The sequence below is a fragment of the Musca autumnalis genome, unplaced genomic scaffold, assembly GCF_047663935.1.
Source record: "Musca autumnalis isolate F117 unplaced genomic scaffold, ASM4766393v1 scaffold_5, whole genome shotgun sequence".
In the NCBI taxonomy this organism is placed as follows: domain Eukaryota; kingdom Metazoa; phylum Arthropoda; class Insecta; order Diptera; family Muscidae; genus Musca; species Musca autumnalis.
In genome coordinates this window covers 90,257,792-90,278,264 of record NW_027412088.1, presented here as the reverse complement: position 1 = coordinate 90,278,264, position 20,473 = coordinate 90,257,792, and the positions used below count along the sequence as shown (strand labels likewise).

At 35.6% G+C, this 20,473-nt stretch overlaps 1 protein-coding gene across 1 annotated transcript; it reads left to right on the top strand.

Annotated features, from left to right (window-relative positions):
* Positions 1 to 1,229: 1,229 nt before the first annotated feature.
* LOC141405814 (uncharacterized) lies at positions 1,230 to 19,544 on the top strand. The gene is made up of 2 exons (XM_073990547.1): positions 1,230 to 1,754; positions 18,143 to 19,544. The coding sequence occupies exons 1-2, from the start codon at positions 1,713 to 1,715 to the stop codon at positions 19,346 to 19,348; spliced, it is 1,248 nt and encodes a 415-aa protein (XP_073846648.1). The 5' UTR covers positions 1,230 to 1,712; the 3' UTR covers positions 19,349 to 19,544.
* The last annotated feature ends 929 nt before the right edge of the window (positions 19,545 to 20,473 follow it).

The window sequence follows — 20,473 nt, the reverse complement described above, 5'->3', positions numbered from 1 at the left end:
GCACTCCTCAGGTATCTTTGAACGTGATCCTGGATTTCCAACCTCTGGATATCCAGTTCTAGTCTGGGAGGGTGGTTTTTAAGCTCCGCGAGTCAGGGCCGTGGCGAGTTTGACGTTTTCGGCTTGCGAAGGTCCAAATGGATAGAACGATAGAAATGGCATAAGCAATTATTTGGCCACCTCCTTAAGATTCAGAGGATGATTATGATGAATCGGTTTGGTCACCAATGTACTACTATATCGGCAAACTTTGTGAGATCTACATTCAGAAGGCACTCCCCAGATGGCGTTGGTTATTATAGATTATGTCAAGTTGCAGAAGAGATAGAGACGGTCGAACATCTACTTTGTAGGACATGTACTAGCACGGACCAATTTTTATGCACTTCTACGTTCTCTTTCGAGAAGGCACGAACACGCAATACTAACGGCACGACACGCACCCGTCTCTAGTACGAGATTGATACTCCCACCTTCTTATCAGATATAGGTAGATTCCATTATCCTTTTTGAGTTCGTCAAAAACCTATCATTACCCGTTCCGCAGCTACCTGGACTGATAGCAGAGAAAGTAGTTGGGGTAGTTGTTGGTTGATACAGCTTTCGCTGTGTTGACAATCCCTGTGCGAGTGTAACTCGGGTCGTTCCGGAGCGAAGATCCGATTGCTAGTTGTAGTACAGGATAAAAAGCTAGAAAGAATACAAGTGAACGCTAACTTGTTGTAGCGGGAGGCGGCCAAAATGGATCTGGACTTTAATTGATACATTTCCTCATGTGTCACCAAATATTAAAGCTATTTCACTTTAGAAGTATCACAGGAAGTTGAGAAAACAGATCGATTCAATATTCCATACTTTTTTCGGACTTAAATATCTGAAGATGTTTCATCCAAAAACCGTTTGAGTACAAGCCTACTGAATGTAAGGCCAACCCTATGTTGCACAACTCACGTTGTGAGCTTCGAACTCTGGCATCCAGAGTGATAGGCATGCTTATCATTGCACATTTTGAAAAAATCGCATTATATGGCAACCCTGTTTCTTACACATAACGTAATATAAACGCATATCAATAATGGCTATGTAACTGTTGTTGTATAACAACAATATATAACGTACGTAAATTGAATGAACTTCAGTAGCATGGAAATTCTTTAGGAAAATTCATGCAAAGCCTTATCCTTCGCATTAAATCGCTCAGTTTTCGATGTCCGAAATCCAACAGCAAAACAGCAGCGTCAACAATGGCAGGAGGCAGCTACGTCAGCTATTGAGAAATGGGTGTAAAGCAATTAAACAGTGGCTGAATGCCATAGCATGGAATGGATGAAAGGCAGGCAGGCAGACAGGCAAGCAACCAGGCTCTCTGCCAGCATGCCGCACAGAATATGACCCCCACTTAGTAGGCCACTAGATTATCCATGGTAGTGCAGTCACTTTTTGGGGGTTCAACGCGTTAGACAGGCCGCCAACCAGCCAGCTAACTGGTGCTGCTACTGTTAACAACAATCCGTCGGTTATTTGTTGTTTTGTGAAATGTGACAAAAATAGTTAATAAAGCGACACAAGAAAAAGGAAAGAAGTCGCAACAACTGTTAAATATAAATAACAACAAAAAGAATTGAATTGAAATTTACTAAAATTTTAAATGGTTATGGCTTTAAGAATTACACAGAAAAGGAATTTAAGGACCACAACAGCACCAAGGAAAAATGTCGCACCTATTGAAACGTACCAAAAAATCCTGTATTAAGGTAAGTGGGGCCTCTTTTGGCGAGTGTACAGTGTTGGAAAGCTAGGAATGAGTGGAGAAGAATATCCTGTAGTTTTTGTGTTTTGTTCACTACTTAAATCAATAATATTGATTTAGAAAGCCACAATACAGCAGGAAAGTTTATCCTTGTAATGCTTTGTATTTTATTTTGTTGAACAAAAAATATTGGCGGCGGGGCCATGTTAATGACCACAAAACAGGAAATTATAAAACATACATGGAAAGTTTTTAGAGCATGAAGAAGAAGACCTCTATTGTTGGTCTAAAAATATGCCATGGAATTTATGGCCTTTTTCATTTCCGCAGGAAACTTTAAAATAACTTGTTTTCCAAGAACAGAAAGGACATGTGGAAGAACTTCGAGTGGTTTCTAATTTAAGTGTTATAAAAGCGGTGATAATTTAAATTTTAAAATCAACTATGTACATGTTTAACCTTGCTGTGTTAAAATCGTTCATTAAAACAAAAGAGTTCGAATATTGAACTTGTGTGTAATGAAAATGAGTAGCCAAATTGGAGAAAATTTAATTAACAAAAAGCATGTTAGCGATAAAAATTAATAACAACGTGACCGAAAATGTGTAAAATCCAAGGGAAGGAACCTATATAAAATGTGCTTAAATTTTAATACTTAGTTGGCCTTTACAGAACATTTGTCCTATTAGCCGAACTAAGAAAAAAAAACAGTAAGAAAAGGATCAAAGGCGGCCTGTGCAGACTATATGATACCCTACACCACTGTATATATGTAAAATATATATGGGAGCTATATCCAAATCTGAACTGATTTCGATATAATTTGGCACTTTCATTTCTAGGCCGAATTCAGTCACACATTCGAAATTTCATCGAAATCGGACATATATAGCGTGTTTGTTGCAGCAAATACTTGAAATCGGTTGAAAATATATATGGGAGCTATATCCAAATCTTAACCAATTTCGATATAATTTGGTACATTTATTTCCAGGCCGAATTCAGTCTCATATTCCAAATTTTATCGAAATCGGACTTATATAGCGTGTTTGGTGCAGCAAATACGTGAAATCGGGCGAAAATACATATGAGAGCTATATCCAAATCTGGACTGATTTCGCTATAATTTGGCACTTTTATTTATAGTCCGAATTCAGTGACACATTCTAATTTTCATCGAAATAGGACATATATAGCGTGTTTGGTGCAGCAAATACGTAAAATCGGGCGAAAATATATATGGGAGCTATTTCCAAATCTTAACCGATTTCGATATAATTTAGCAAATTTATTTCTAGGCCGAATTCAGTCACACATTCTAAATTTCATCGAAATCGGACATATATAGCGTGTTTGGTGCAGCAAATTCGTGAAATCAGGCGAAAATATATATGGGAGCTATTTCCAAATCTGGACCGTTTTCTATATAATTTGGCACTTTTATTTCTAGACCGAATTTAGTCACACATTCCAAATTTCGTCGAAATCGGACATATATAGCGTGTTTCGTGCAGCAAACACGTGAAATCGGGCGAAAATATACATATATGGGAGCTATATCCAAATCTTAAGCGATTTCGATATAATTTAGCAAAATTTATTTATAAGCCAAATTCAGTCTCATATTCCAAATTTTATCGAAATCGGACGTATATAGCGTGTTTGGTGCAGCAAATACGTGAAATCGGTCGAAAATATATATGGGAGCTATATCCAAATCTGAACCAATTTTCACCAAAAGCAATAGCGTTCTTTCTATGGCTAAAAACTTATATTTCCCAAATTTCAACTGAATCGGGCAATAAATGCGACCTATACGTTGCGAAAAAAAATACATGGACAGACGGACGGACAAGCATAAATCGACTCAGAAAGTGATTATATGTATATCCCCAAAAGGAACTATGGATCTATTTCGTTTCCTTATGCATGTTACATAATACCCCTTATTCCATTCCTATTTGTTGTTTTAGGAAAGGATTAAAGCGGTCTGGGCCGACTATATGATACCCTACACTACTGTAAATATGTAAAATATATATGGGAGCTATATCTAAATCTGAACCAATTTCGATATAATATGGAACACTTATTTCTAGACAAAATTCCGTCATACATTCCAAATGTAATCAAAATTGGACATATATAGTGTTATTGGTGCATCAAATACTTGAAATCGGACGAAAATATACATATATGGGAGCTAAATACAAATTTCAACCAATTTCGATCAAATTTGGCACGGTTATTTCTCCACCGAATTCAGTCACACATTCCGACAGATATAGCGTATTTGGTGTATTAAATACCTCAAATTTGCCGAATATATACATATGTATATATGGGAGCTATATCCAAATCGAGATCGATTTCAATATAATTTGGCACATTTATTTCTAGGAAGAATTCAGTCTCATATTCTAAATTTAATCGAAATCGGACATATATAGCGTGTTTGGTGCCGCAAATACGTGAAATCGGGCGAAAATATATATATAGGAGCTATATCCAAATCTGGTCCGATTTTCACCAAAAGCAATAGCGTTCTTCCTATGGCTAAAAAAAACGATATTCCACCATTTTTAGCTGAATAGGACAATAAATGCAACCTGTACGTTGCGAACGGATGGAAATGCATAAATCGACTCAGAAAGTGATTCTAGGAGGGTCACTCGAAAACCTTCTGGCTTAGGAAACTCGCAGTGTCATTTGACATTTTTTTTTTTGAAAGTTTGACAGTTTTTAGCCTAACCGTGCTCAGGTCAGTTTGACATATGACTATGTGTTGGATTGTTTACAGTGACTTGAAAAAATCAATACAAAACAAGTAAGAAAGAATCAGTCGGCTTTGCCGACGGAGATATACCCTCAGCCTGTGCAAATTGAAACACTTTTTTCACAAAAAATTTATGTATTTAGGGGGTTTCAAAATTTTGGTCGTATGAACCGACAAAAATGTTGATTTGGATTAAAGTTCAAAAATTTTCCGGTAAACGTACTTAAAGGAATAAACCGACATAGACCATGGGGGTGCCATAGGGGGTTTCTCAAGAAGTATGGACTTGCCCCTGAAACAACTTTTACCATCGTAATTGAGGCAGCGAATGTAAGTTGCTTCAACAAAAATCAAAGTGATTCAATAGCAGGTCTTAAAGTGAACTTATCCAAAATTTTGTGTGGGAGGTACGGGATGGAGTGGATCTATATCTGGTAGATATTATGAGAATGTGTAAAGTAATGACCAAATCGGTCACTCCCATCATGAGTTATCGTGCGCACAATTTTTCCGTAGGTACCTGAAGGAACTTAAAGTAAGTTTGGAAACAATATTATATAATTGTTCCACAAACATCCCATAAGGGACAAGGGAGACTTCTCTCATATCATTGAGTGCACCCCGATTCATATTAGCTCAATGATATGGGACCTACTGTTTATCGCCGAGTCCGAACGGCGTGTCTACGACACCACTTGTAGAGAAGTTTTACAAGGCTGAAATACTCAGGAAATGTCGCCAACATTACTGAGGGGTATTTTGCCACCGTTGAAAAATGTTTGATGTTGCTTGGCTGGGAATCGAACCCACGACCTTTAGCGTGCAAGGCGGGTGTGCATACCATTGCACCACGGTGGCACCCTATTGGAAACAATATTACGAAGGCCAAATTTTGGTCGGAATCGGCATTTCCGTTCGAGAATTATCTTGCGCTTGCACCCATAAACATGGTGTCATAGGGTTTGTTTTTCAACTTTCAGGCTATTTTTTCAGGAAGTATGGACTTGCCCTTGAGGAAACTTGTACCTTCGTATAGGGGACAGTGAATACAAGATGTTACAACAAAATATAAGGCGATTCGAGAGCAGGTCCTAAACTGAACTTTTTCGAAATTTTGTGTGGGAGGTACTCGAAGGAGTTTACCGATTGAGTCCATATTGGAACCTCATCTAAGACTGGTAGAAATTTCATAATGTGCAAAGTATGGACCAAATCGGTTACTCCCTTCAAGAGTTATCGTACGCACCAATTTTCCGAACATTTTCGAACTTTTGTGGGGGAGGTACCGGAAGGAGTGGACCGATATAATCCATCTTTGAACTTGAACTAAGTTTGGACAAAATATTACGAAAGCGAAATTTTGGACCGAATCGGCAAATCCGTTCGAGAGTTATCTTGCGCTCCAACCACTACACACGGTGTGATAGGGTTTTTTTGTAACTTTTGTATTTTCTCAGGAAGTATGGACTTGCCACTAATGAAGCTTACAGCGTCGTATAGAGGACAGCGAATACAACTTGCGTAAACAAAGCGATTCGAGACCAGGTCCTAAACTGAACTTTTCCGAAATTTTGTGTGGGAGGTACCCAAAGGAGTGGACCGATTGGGTCCATATTAGAACCTCATCTAAGTTTGGTAGAAATTACACGATGTGCAAAGTATGGACCAAATCGGTTATTCCCTACAAGAGTTATCGTGCGCACAAGTTTTGCAACAATTTTTGAACATTTGTGGGGGAGGTACTTGAAGGAGTGGACCTATATGGCCCATCTTCGAACTTAAATCGAATCTGGACAAAATATTTCGATACCCAAAATTTGAACCGAATCGATTGATCCGTTCAAGGATCTATGCTTCGGAGCCCAAAACAAAGCAGGAATCGGTCGTTTGGGTCTTCGAAAGCGAGCCAAATCCAACGAAAGTTGTTCATGGAAGAAGACCTTCAAAGCAAACTATTAATTCTGAGCGTTACATTACAATTTATTTGCCTGAAGTCTCCTGAGAAATTCGAAAAACGAACAAGAGAAGACGAATCGTTCTGCATCATGACAATGCGAGCTCTCACACATCGATTCAAACCAGCGCTTGTTTGACCGAACAAAACGTGGAATTCATGGGTCTTGCGCCGTACAGCCCTGACTGGGGATCCAATGACTTCAATTGATTCCAGCACGTCAAGAAAATAAGGCATATCCAACGATTTTCGTAGCCAGGATATACTATAAAAGCGTTCAAAAACCATGTTTTGGACGTGTCTCAATCAAGTCACTGTAAACAACCCAACACATGGTCGTATGTCAAACTGTCCTGAGTACCCTTAGGCAAAAAACTGTCAAACTTTCCAAAAAAAAAAATGTCAAATGCCAAGGGCAGAAAGTTTTCGAGTGACCCTCGTATGTACATGTCTCCCCAAAATGAACTATGGGCCTATTTCGTTTCCTGATGCATGTTACATACAAATTCACAAAGACATAATACCCCTTATCACAGTCTGGTGTAGGATATAAAAAAAGCTCTTTCCATATCCTGAGCTCACTATCTGTATCTGTAACCAGATAACCTTGCTCGTATATAGCCCCCACATAACGGTACCACCCGATTTTACGTACTTTGAAGATATGAGCTATATTTTTTTCGAACTACCTGTAATTTGACATTTGAGGTTGCCAGTGGTCACAAAACTTCTCCACCAAAAATTGTCAACATAGAGCAACATTTTGTTGTAGCCACCATATAATGGTACCTCCCGATTAACGTATTTGGAGGATTTTTGCTACTGTTTTTGGCCGAACTACCTTAATTTGATATTTGAGGTTCACAGTGGTCACAAACCTTATTCACCCAAAAGGTCAACTTTTGGGATATCCCCCACAGAATGGTGCCTCCCTTTTTTAATACCCTCCACCATAATATAGAGGGTATAATATTTAAGACAGGGCTTTGGTATAGAAGTTTCTACTACTCCTAGTCTTTGTTTGGGGTATGAATCCTTGCACCAGAAAATTTTCGGTATAGGTCCACGTCTTCATATAGCCCCCATAGAAGGATACCTCCCGACTTTCGGTCTTTTGAAACTTGTGGCCTCATATTACAGTATAAAATTTTTTACCAGAAATTTGTCGGTATAAGTCCACGTCCTCATATAGCCCCCATAGAACGGTCCCTGCCAAAATTTCTGGTATTTTGAAGGTTTCAGCGTCATTATCAAATAGAAATAAATGAAATTTGGTATTTAGTCTTCGATGGGGGTATAAAATATGCAAAGAGAAAATTATCAGTATTGGTCCAAGTTTTCATATGGCCCCCTGTTCAAAGTATTTTGAACAGCCCCAAAGAAGGGTACCTTCCGATTTTCGGTATTTTGATGGTTATGGCTTCAATATCCAACCAAACTGGCTGACATTTTGCAATTTAGGTGCATGATGGGTGTAAAAAACGTTCTACTCGAAATTTGTCGCTATTTGTATACGTCTTCCAATTACCCCCATAGAAGGGTACTTTCCGATGTTCGGTATTTTGAAGGCTTCAGCGTCATTATCAAAACGAAACGGATGAAATTTATACGTTTTTATATAGCCCCCATTAAACACAGAACTAGAATGGAGTGCACAAAGAGATGGGCCCAAAAAAATTAAAGCAAACCTCTCTACATTTGTGGATATTTTAACTTTAGAAAAATTGTTTTTTACAGTGTTTTTTTTTATATTTAACTTGCTTTGGTGTGTGTTTAGTTCAAATCTGGTAACTCATTTTTAACACGGTAGCGGTCAACTGCGAACAAAAACTTTGCAAACTTTTCAGATTTGGATGACAATACACGAATATGAAATCAAAACTAGGGTGTCCAAAAAACCGGTTTTTCCAAACAAAACAGTTTTCGGTTAACCGAAATTTTCAGTTTTTACAAAAACCGGTTTTCGGTTTTCAAAAATTTTCAAAACCGGTTAACCGGTTTTGTAAAATAGGTACAAAATTGCTCATAATTGATAACTATTTGATTAAAAATGTGCGGCCAGGGGTAAATTAAGTATAACTAATTCTTTATTATAAAATTATCTGATAATATCCTTGTTATTTTACATTCAACCTTAAAGTGAAGACAGCAAACATAAGTCAGAAATTGTGCTCTAAGAATAGTAAAAGCCCTTACAAATATACGATTGTGTAACAAAGGAATTAAATTTACATTTTATTAAGTCTGGATTCTCCTTCTTGCAGTGAGAACCTCAAATTATCGTGTCGGAATCAAATTGTGCTTTGTTATCGTTACCCTTTACAACCTTAAATTCGTAATAATTCAAAAACGTATGAATAACGTCATTCAAACAACCGTGTGATATTACGTATACGCAGTTTTTTCATAGATCGTTAAATTGAACTATATTGGAGTTGTGCCATTTTACACTAAATATTTTCAAGTTTAAAGGTATCTGACATTTATAATTTAGCCGTACCTTTTGTTAGTTATGTTTAGTTTACTTTCAAGAATTCAATTGTAATGAAATTTTAAAAATATTACTACTTTTTTAAAACCGGTTAACCGACACAAATAACCGGTTTTTTCGGTTAACCGAAAATGACGTTTTTGGCGAAAACCGGTTTCGGTTTTGGACACCCTAATCAAAACCAACTGTTTTACAGTGTTTTATCTAATTTGCTTTTCAAATCTGGTAACTAATTTTTCACACAGTTGCAGTTGACCAATCGAACTTAAAATTTGCACACATTTCAGATTTGGATGACAATACATGAATATGAAATCAAAACCAATATTGGTCCATTCTTACAGTGTTTTTACGGTGTCTAACTTAACCCCCTTTTCAAAATCAATATCAAAATCAATATGGGTCCATTTCTTCCTATAGCCCCCATATAACGGTACCACCCGATTTCAGGTATTTTGCTTTTCAAATCTGGTAACTCATTTTTCACACAGTTGCAGTTGACCAATCGAACTAAAACTTTGCAAACTTTTCAGATTTGGATGACAATACATGAATATGAAATGAAAGCCAGTATTGGTCCAGTGTTGTACAGTGTTCAATTGTACATGCTTTTAAAATCTGGTATCTCATTTTTAACACAGTTGTAATTAACCAAGCGAACTAAAACTTTGCACACTCTTCAGATATGGATGACAATACATGAGTATGAAATCAAAAGCAATATTGGTCCATTTTTACAATGTTTTACAGTTTTTACCTAATTTGCTTTTCAAATCTGGTAACTCAATTTTCACACAGTTGCAGTTGACCAATCGAACTAAAACTTTGCAAGCTTTTTAGATTTGGATGACAATATATGAATATGAAATGAAAACCAATATTGGTCCATTTTTAGAGTGTTTTAACGGTGTTTTATTTAAATTGCATTTCAAGTCTGGTAACTCAATTTTGACACAGTTGCAGTCGATCAAATTTGGATGGCAATACATGAATATGGGCCCAATATTTTGAGGTCATTTGGGATTTCCAATGATACAGACATTTCCCTACCAAAAATTGTGAACATAGGTCCAGGTTTTGGTATAGCCCCCATATAGTGGTACCACCCGATTTCAACTGTTTTAAGGATTTTATCTTCATTTTTAGCCAGAATTGGCTGGAACTTGGCATTTGGAGTTCCCAATGGTACAGAAACTTGCTCACCGAAAATTATGAATATAAGTCCAGGTTTTGGTACAGCCTTTATATAACGGTACTACACGATTTCATGCATTTTAAAGTTTTTACCTAAATTTTCGGCCTAAATTGACAATAATTTTGTTTTCAGTGGTCAAAAAAATGTATTTACTAAAAAGTTAAAAATAAAAAATAATACATCTTTGTGTTTATTTCAGCTTGAGTCCATATTTTGTTGTAATTCAATTGTTTGAATAACAACAAAATATTTTAAAGTGGATATGAAATTGATTAGTTGCGGGCGAAGGGTAGGGTATACTATAGTTTCAGTTGTCACCAAACAACTTCATCAGTTCCCTTTTTCGCCGACTCTGTATCGATAAACAGGTCAATAAAGCCATCTAGCAAATTAAATAAAATGAGAAATTTGCTGTATTTTTGTTGGAATTATACTGTACCTTTGTGATTAATTGCCCATTAAAAGATATGTCCATATATTTTAAATAATAGTTTTATTTATTTAAGAACACTTTGGATATAATAGAATAAACAAGTAAGAAAAGCGTTAAGTTCGGTCGGGCCGAACTTTTTATACCCTCCACCACAAATTTCAGCCATTTCGGTGGATTAATGTGGCCACAACCTTCAAAATACCGAAATTCGGAAGGTACCGTTCTATGGGGGCTATATGATGGCGTCGACCTATACCTATAAATTTCTGGGGGAAAGTTTTATACGCCTAAGGAAGACTAAATACCAAATTTCAGCCACCTCGGTGTGACAATGAGGCTAAAACGTTCAAAATATCGAAAATCCGGAGATATTGTATTATGGGGGCAATATCAACACGTGGACCTATATAAACATTTTATGGTAGAAATGTTTCTTAGCCTCTGGAAACACAAAATACAAAGTTACAACCGATTCTTTGGTCAAATGGGTCAAATACATTCAAAATATATTAAAATGACGCGTACTTTATAAGGGGCCTTATATTGGGGCTATACCAAAACGTGGACCTATATAACCCAACTTTGGTAGGAATATTTTTTGGCCTCTGGAGACACAAAGTACCAAATTACAATCAATTCGGTGGTAAAATGGGCCAAATATCTTAAAAATTCCTTAAAATAGCCTTAAGGCTATACGAAAGCGTTGACCTACATAGCCCGTTTTAAATACCAAAAGTCCTACGTAAATATAACATATTTTCGATTGTTTGAGTGGAGTATTCCCCCATTGGCTCAACTTCATTTATTACTCTCTATTACAGAGAGTAATGTTTTTTAAAAAACGAACTGACAGTGTTGCAAAATTTTACTGATCGCTACCAATATCATGATTTCATCCCGGCGAAGTGAATTATCAATTGGCTTCTCAGTTTTTGAAATGATGCCTTTTTAGCGAAAAACCGAACTCTTTAAGTGTCTAGTATTCTCATATGAATGAGAATCACACTCACTTCTCGGCTTTTCCAAAGAAACACCAAAATCAAAATATTTTGCAACATGTCAGCACGTATCAACTAAGAATTCTTCGAATTCTTAAAAAACAGCCGATGCACGGGCGAATTGGAGCTTTGTTAAAAACAAAAAAAAAAAAAAAATTCCAATAAACAACCTCACAGGCAACTGTGTTGGTGTTCTTTTCAACTCACAGAATTCGAAGAATTCTTAGTTGATACGTGCTGACATGTTGCAAAATATTTTGATTTTGGTGTTTCTTTGGAAAAGCCGAAAAGTGAGTGTGATTCTCATTCATATGAGAATACTAGACACTTAAAGAGTTCGGTTTTTCGCTAAAAAGGCATCATTTCAAAAACTGAGAAGCCAATTGATAATTCCCTTCGCCGGGATGAAATCATGATATTGGTAGCGATCAGTAAAATTTTGCAACACTGTCAGTTCGTTTTTTAAAAAACATTACTCTCTGTAATAGAGAGTAATAAATGAAGTTGAGCCAATGGGGGAATACTCCACTCAAACAATCGAAAATGAGATTGAACTTCAACAATAAACAAAACAAACAATAAATATAACATATTTTCCCAAAATTTCATCAACCTACGTCAATCCGTTCGGACGCTAGAGTGATTTCCACAGACGGACAGACAGACAGACGGACAGACGGACGGACATGGCTATATCGATGTAGAATTGCACGCTGATCAAGAATATATATACTTTGTGGGGTCTACAATGATTATTTCGAGTAGTTACAAACGTAGTGACAAACTTAATATACCCCCATCCTATGGTGGAGGGTATAAAAAGGATCCGTACAAACCACTTTGAAAACAAAAGAATATTTTTTTTAAAAAATCTATGAATTGAAAAAAAATTCTCAAAATATTATTTCCTGCTGCACGAATGAATGGCCTTTTTCCTATTAATGACTAAAATAACTTTTATTCCATTTAAATTTTAAAAAAGATCCTGCTCACACCACTTTTTGTTTTTATGAAATAACGTTATATATAATATAAAATTATTTTTACGTTATAATACGATGATAAAATTAGTGAGAAACAAACGGTTATGTCATTTTGGTTATGTCGTGTGCCCCTATATCTTGTTTTCGGTTAAATATCTGCTTACAGTGACTTCAAAACATTTTTTAAAAGTTCTGAATAATGAAAACTTTAATAGCTTTTTGTGCGGAAAAGTCATAACCCTAGTGTTCATATCGAATTTATTGCTAAATTACAAGCTTATTGTTGCAGGACAAACTTTATTTCTACACCACTGCAATTTTCTTCCTTATCACATGTAACTGTGGTAGTTGTGGATATCTTTGAAAATGTCAAAATATGTGCCGAGCTCATAAATGGAGAGTTGCAATCGAATGGATCCTAAATTGTTGACTAAAACATTTTTAAAACTATATTCTTCAATAGATCAGCTATTTATAATTAAATGTATAACATATACGATCCGCCTAAAATACTACGCTACATATTAATACGGTTACCTATTACCTATCTTGAAGCTACCTGTACCCAGAATTGGTGTCATGAAGTACCTTTTTACTCGTTTACATTTTTGCATTGGTTGAAACAAATAAAAAAAGAATTAAGTTCGGACCGGGCCGAACCACAAAAAATGTAATCTGCCGGAATCGTTATATATGGACTCTGGTGTTCACGTACCGAACAGGCAAATTTTCTAGTATTTTCTTTTTGTAGGAGGTCGTTTGAATAAAATGAGATAAGACTTTCCCTTACTTCATGTGGTATGTTTGAATTCGATTGTGGGATGTAATCCATACTACAGACTGAAAGACTTGTTTCCAATTTCTTAGATATTAGTTCATCTTAGGATCAGTGGTCGAAACCAAAAACTGAGAGAGCTGACAATTTGCCTCAAAAGGGAAGAAATGGGGTCAACAAGAGGAAACAGTGGTGAAGTCCTAATATCCAAGTGTTTGAAGGGAAGGGGTATTCACCAGGCTGCATCAGAAAGAGATGGCAGCAGAATCGTCCAGGTCGAGGCAGAAGTATACAAGCTTCTTAAACTGCGGCCTTAAACAAGGAAGTGAGGAATAAATTCTTAACGTTATTTTAAACGAAAAGAAAGAAGCAGCATATCGCAAGGTCAACACAAAGATGTTGTCGAGAGCAGAAGTTACCGGGTATTGGCATATCACATGATAGTGTCAAACTTGAAGTCTGTATAGTCCACATAATGGTGAACCCAAAGCTGTTTGGAAGGTCGCCGCACATGGTAAGCTTAGGTATGAAGAGACAATATTCTTGTAGTTTGACGTTATAGAAGACCTACACCTGAAAGATGGAGAAGCCAAATAGAAACTCCAGAACTTTGAGAAACAAGTGAACTAGCGTAAAAGCGAACTGATTAACGAGCGAATGAAATGCGCTGTTGGATATGGAGAAAATGGAAGTTGTTGCCAAGGCAATGAAATATAAAACGATATTGTATATGGGGAATTCCAAGTGAAATCGGACAGTTCGGAGAAAAGTAATTTTTGATTTCAATTGTTTTTGGTTCAATTAATGCTCCTAGCCAACAGAACATTTTAGTATATTTTAAATTTTTTTTTTTGACCAACGGTACAGAGATATCGCCTATTGAAATTATCACATTTTTAAAGAACTATGTCCAAATAAATACTCATAACTGCTTTAATATTGGTCCAAATGGGACCATCTTTTTTTTGAATTGTTTGTTTTTTCATCAGCTATCGAAAGAAATACTTAAAAGAGAAATGCACAGTGGGCTTCAATGCAATTTTCGGGATTTAATATTTAAAATCAATTTTTAAATATGATTGTACCCTTCGATTTTTTCAAAAAAAAATATATGTTAAACTACGTTCAATTACAAAAATTTTAAGCTCTAAATCGTAATGGGATGCGAATAAATACTATTTTTTCTGAATACACCTGAAAGATGGAGAAGCCAAATAGAAACTCCAGAACTTTGAGAAACAAGTGAACTAGCGTAAAAGCGAACTGATTAACGAGCGAATGAAATGCGCTGTTGGATATGGAGAAAATGGAAGTTGTTGCCAAGGCAATGAAATATAAAACGATATTGTATATGGGGAATTCCAAGTGAAATCGGACAGTTCGGAGAAAAGTAATTTTTGATTTCAATTGTTTTTGGTTCAATTAATGCTCCTAGCCAACAGAACATTTTAGTATATTTTAAATTTTTTTTTTTGACCAACGGTACAGAGATATCGCCTATTGAAATTATCACATTTTTAAAGAACTATGTCCAAATAAATACTCATAACTGCTTTAATATTGGTCCAAATGGGACCATCTTTTTTTTGAATTGTTTGTTTTTTCATCAGCTATCGAAAGAAATACTTAAAAGAGAAATGCACAGTGGGCTTCAATGCAATTTTCGGGATTTAATATTTAAAATCAATTTTTAAATATGATTGTACCCTTCGATTTTTTCAAAAAAAATATATGTTAAACTACGTTCAATTACAAAAATTTTAAGCTCTAAATCGTAATGGGATGCGAATAAATACTATTTTTTCTGAATTTTTTAAAATTTGTCAATTTAATTTTTCCTTTATACCTTTGTCTAAAATGTATTATTTTATTAAAAAAATTAAAAGTTTCATTTATAAATATTTGTTTTGATTTTATATTTATGAATTTATCTCAAACGTCTTAAAAACTGCGTCATTTTTCGATTTTGAAAATGCATCAGCGAAAATTCCATTAAAGCCCACTGTGCATTTTTTTCTATTTTTTATGATAAATATATAACATATAATGATAAATATGTACTCTTAGCTTCAAAAATACAGGAAATACAAATTTTGGACAAAGGTATTAAGGAAAAATTGTATCGACAAATTTTAAAAAATTCAGAAAAAATAGTATTTATTCGCATCCCATTACGATTTAGAGCTTAAAATTTTTGTAATTGAACGTAGTTTAACATATATTTTTTTTGAAAAAATCGAAGGGTACAATCATATTTAAAAATTGATTTTAAATATTAAATCCCGAAAATTGCATTGAAGCCCACTGTGCATTTCTCTTTTAAGTATTTCTTTCGATAGCTGATGAAAAAACAAACAATTCAAAAAAAAGATGGTCCCATTTGGACCAATATTAAAGAAGTTATGAGTATTTATTTGGACATAGTTCTTTAAAAATGTGATAATTTCAATAGGCGATATCTCTGTACCGTTGGTCAAAAAAAAATTTTAAAATATACTAAAATGTTCTGTTGGCTAGGAGCATTAATCGAACCAAAAACAATTGAAATCAAAAATTACTTTTCTCCGAACTGTCCGATTTCACTTGGAATTCCCCATATATACTAGGATATGCCAAAACTCTAAAGATGCATGTCATGAATGCTTTACGAGAGGCGGAGGAAACAAAGGTAGCCAAGGAACAATTAATAATGACGAGTTTAAGGCATTAAAGGTAGAACGGATGACATTAAGTAAAGAATTGGCTAGCTAAGAGAGAGCGCGTCATGAAGCCAATGAAGACAAAACAATAAAGAGCAGAGGGTTAGCAGCAGGGGGGGAGGTGCGGATACGTCCCTCACAAAAGTTCAACATAAGTGTAGTTTAAGGGCTGTTCAAGGAACCATTGCACATTTTGACCAATGGTACTCCTTGTGGTCTTGTTTACAGCGATATTCTATATTTGGTGGGTAAGCCCTTGGTTATGTCAGGAATGGACCAAACGCTCGAAATCTTACTATCAAAAGTACTGACTTCCGAAATTAGGTCCACTTCCAAAATGGACTATATCGGCCAATTCTTTCAGTTATCTTGTGTACAAAAGTACAAAATTTATGAGCACAACATAAGCATTTATTCGCAGCGCCCACAATCCTTAAGTTAAATGCCTAAAATGTTTCGATGTTTTTGATATTCTATATTCTATATTTGGTGGGTAAGCCCTTGGTTATGTCAGGAATGGACCAAACGCTCGAAATCTTACTATCAAAAGTACTGACTTCCGAAATTAGGTCCACTTCCAAAATGGACTATATCGGCCAATTCTTTCAGTTATCTTGTGTACAAAAGTACAAAATTTATGAGCACAACATAAGCATTTATTCGCAGCGCCCACAATCCTTAAGTTAAATGCCTAAAATGTTTCGATGTTTTTGACGGAACGTTTATACGGCTCATATTAAAGTATAGGTAGAATAGACTATGTTGCAAAAATGAGGGTTTGAAAGGAATACTTAATTTTGATTTGTATGTAACGTCGAAGTTTTAACCGCGGTTTTTCGAAATGGCATTTTTGAAAGCGGTGCCCACTGTAGCTCGAAAACGGATTATCCGACTCTCATATGTTTTTGTGGTAGTGGTATTGTTAAACACATAAAAAGCTTGTCCTTAAGCGAGAGACTTTTTTTAAATATTTCTTTTGACGGATTTCGAAATCCATCTAAATTTTGATTTTGAATCGCCACTTTTTAAATATGAATATTTTTTTAATTCCGTTTCGCTTAAGGACAAGATTGTTATGTACCTAATGATCCAACCAACACATATGCTGATCGGTTTATTCGTTTTTTGAGCTACAATGGGTACCGCAAACTGCTTTAGTAAAAACGCTGTTTCGTATTCGGCCATTTGTCAGAACACTGTGAAATGTTTTTCAACAAAAAAATTCTGAAAGTAGCATAAGGTATGACCTTTCAGATGAAAGCAAAATCTTCTAAAAATGTTTGCTAGATTTCTTTTAAAAATTTATTAAAAATGTTTTTTTTGTGCTCAAAAGTGACCATAACCCTTAAGATAGAAATAAGCGGGAACAACAACCATTGAGGCATTATCGATGGATTTTTTTTTTCGACTTAACCTATTTTTTATTATTTTGCAGAACTTTTTTAGAGATATATTTTGACCATGTTTTTGCATAGTCTCAAACAGTACTGCGAGTTGAATTCGGAGTCTATGAGTCGTAGTTTGTATCGGCCGACTCCTGATAAAAATGTTTTTTTTAAGGCAATTTTCTGAATTTGTAATTGGCTTTCACGGACTTTATGACTTCTGGTAAAATGGTAAAGTTTTTGTGTTTTTATGACATAAAAGAACATTCATGATGTTTGGTCAAGTTAGCTAGAAACTTCAAAATACGTAAAAACGGGTAGTACCGTTATATAGGGCCTATGTCCACAATTTTTTTTTTTTTTTTGAGAAGTTTTTAAGTACTGGGAAACATAAGTGACAAATTACAGCCAATTTAAGCCGAAAATGTACATAAAATCTTGAAAATACCTGAAATCGGATGATATCGTTGTATGGGAGCTTTCCCAAACGTGGACTTGAATGGAATTTTTTTCGAAAATATTTATATGAAGTACATATTCATATTTTCTTATCTCTAGAAACACTAAATCCCCATGTTAACAACAAATTCGTTTGTCAAATATGACTAATACCTGCATACTATCTATTAATTAAATTTTAATAAACGCTAATTTTCATACTTCAGGCTAATTAACCCTTTTCCTTCTCTCCCTCTTTTTTCAGCTCATTCGTAAAATTTCAAATAAACAAATATTCCTAAAACGTTTGGAGGAAGAGGACATATCAACAGATGTGGACATATCTGTGGAGGCTAAGGAAAGAGATGTCAATCAAAATGAACACATTTCATTGCAACAACAAAAACTCTCTCAGTCGTGTTATAAAAAACATAAAGAAAAGACACACTCCCCCCAATCCTCACGAGAGGATATAACAACCAAAGAAACATCTAAACGAAAATTACCTCTTAATTTGGACGATCTAAGCTCCGATAAACCGGTACTACAAAGTCTAACCTCAAAATTATTTCTCACCGCTGATGGTTATGAATTTCAACGTCTTCAACAGTTACGCAGTGATACAGCTTCCGAAATACTACCATATGATCCGGAATTTAGTAAGAGCTCAGAGAAGAAGTACGGTCGCGAAAGACCCTCATCATTATTTGATGAAAATGAAGACTACGATGATGTTGAACAGAAAATTGAGGTTGTTTTTGAAAAGGTCAAGTACAAAGAAGATGTTCGTTACCTACGCCACACACCGTCCACTTGTAGTCTAGACAATTACATAATTCATGATGAAGATGACAATGAAGAGTTGGCTCTACCAACTGATGAGGAAGATGTTCTAAATACCACCAATTTGTTACGAAATCAAAATAATAACAACAACAATACCATTTGTCATGCCCGACACAATAGCAATGGAATTGATAATCAAATTTTTACATCCTCCTTTTCCAGCCAATGCCTTAAAAATGCTTCTACAGAGGAGGATGCAAACACTAGATGCCTTCAAAATAACCCGATTAGCGGCAGTGCTTGTGAATTCCAAGAACCTAAACTAAATTCCAATGAAATTCAATTGGAGCTTGAACAATTTCCAACAACTCAGACGCAACAGCCACAGCAGCATCAACTTCAGCCGTATCACCACCATTCTCTAGCCCCAAATCAAAATTTGCTTCCACTCAATGTTAGTCTAGGTTGTATAGCGGATGGTAATTTTCATCAGCTGTTTATTGGCGAGCAGCGAGATGCCTTCTATAAACTAACACCGGTTGTTAAATGGGATATCAATGGCAATTCTTTGGAAGATGATGATTTCCCTGTATTTGATGCCAATCACCATTTGAACAATTCACCAGCTAAATCAAGTTTACGATCCAGTTCCACAACATTGGAGACATGGTTGGAAGTGGAATAGGAATTAGTTAGCCCTTATAAACGTACTCCAAATATTTATAAAAGTGTCCTTAATTGTTATCATGCCTACTAATATACATTCATACCAACAAACATACATATGTAAATTATATACTACGTAATGCACAAGACTCCTACCAAGCTCCGCCCAGATTGGAATAAATTATTCATGCAATCTTAAATTTATTATTAATCAATCGAATTATTGTTATTATTTTACAAAAGTTGAATGTAGGTAAGTAAGCAAAACAAGAAAATGGATGAATCTATTAAACTGCATTTATTGTCCCTAATTAGCCTGCGGCCACTGAAACAAGCAAGAAGGCCTTATGTTCGGCCAGCCTGAAACGTTATATCCTCCACCACGAAGAAGTACTGAAGTAAATAGGAACATATAGTTTCCTTTCGTTTATGAAAGTATTAAGCTCCTCCTCTATGTTATGGCTTATTACAGCCATTTAGGTTGGATATTGAGGCCACAACTTTCAAACTACCGAAAATCGGGAGGTACCTTTCTATGGGTGCTATACGAAGACGCGGACGTATACCGACACATTTCAGATGAAAAGTTCTATAAATGGGGGCAAATACCAAATTACAGACATTTCAGTAAAATAATGCGGCTAGACCTTCAAAATACCGAAAATCGGGAGGTACTGTTCTATAGGGGCTTTATAAAGACATCGACCTATACCGACAAATTTCAAGTGGAAAGTTCTATACCCCCATCAAACAAAATTTCATCCATTTCGGTTTGATAATGTTGCTGATACCTTCAAATACCGAAAATCGGACGGGACCCTGGGGGCCATATGAAAGCGTGGACATATACTGACAAATTCTGGTGGAAAATTTTATACCCCCAACGAAGACTAAATACCAACCTTAAAAATACTTAAATCGGAAGATACCGTTTTATGGGGGCTATATGAAGACGTGAACGTATACCGACAAATTTCAGATGGAAAGTCTTATTCCCTCAACTAGGACTACATACCACATTTTTGGAGGTACCATTCTATGGGGGCTATATAAAGACGTCGACGGAAGAAAATGGCTAGAACATCTGAAGTCCTGCAGGATTGTGGACAAATTTTAAGGCGCCAATTAACCATGGGAAATGGGA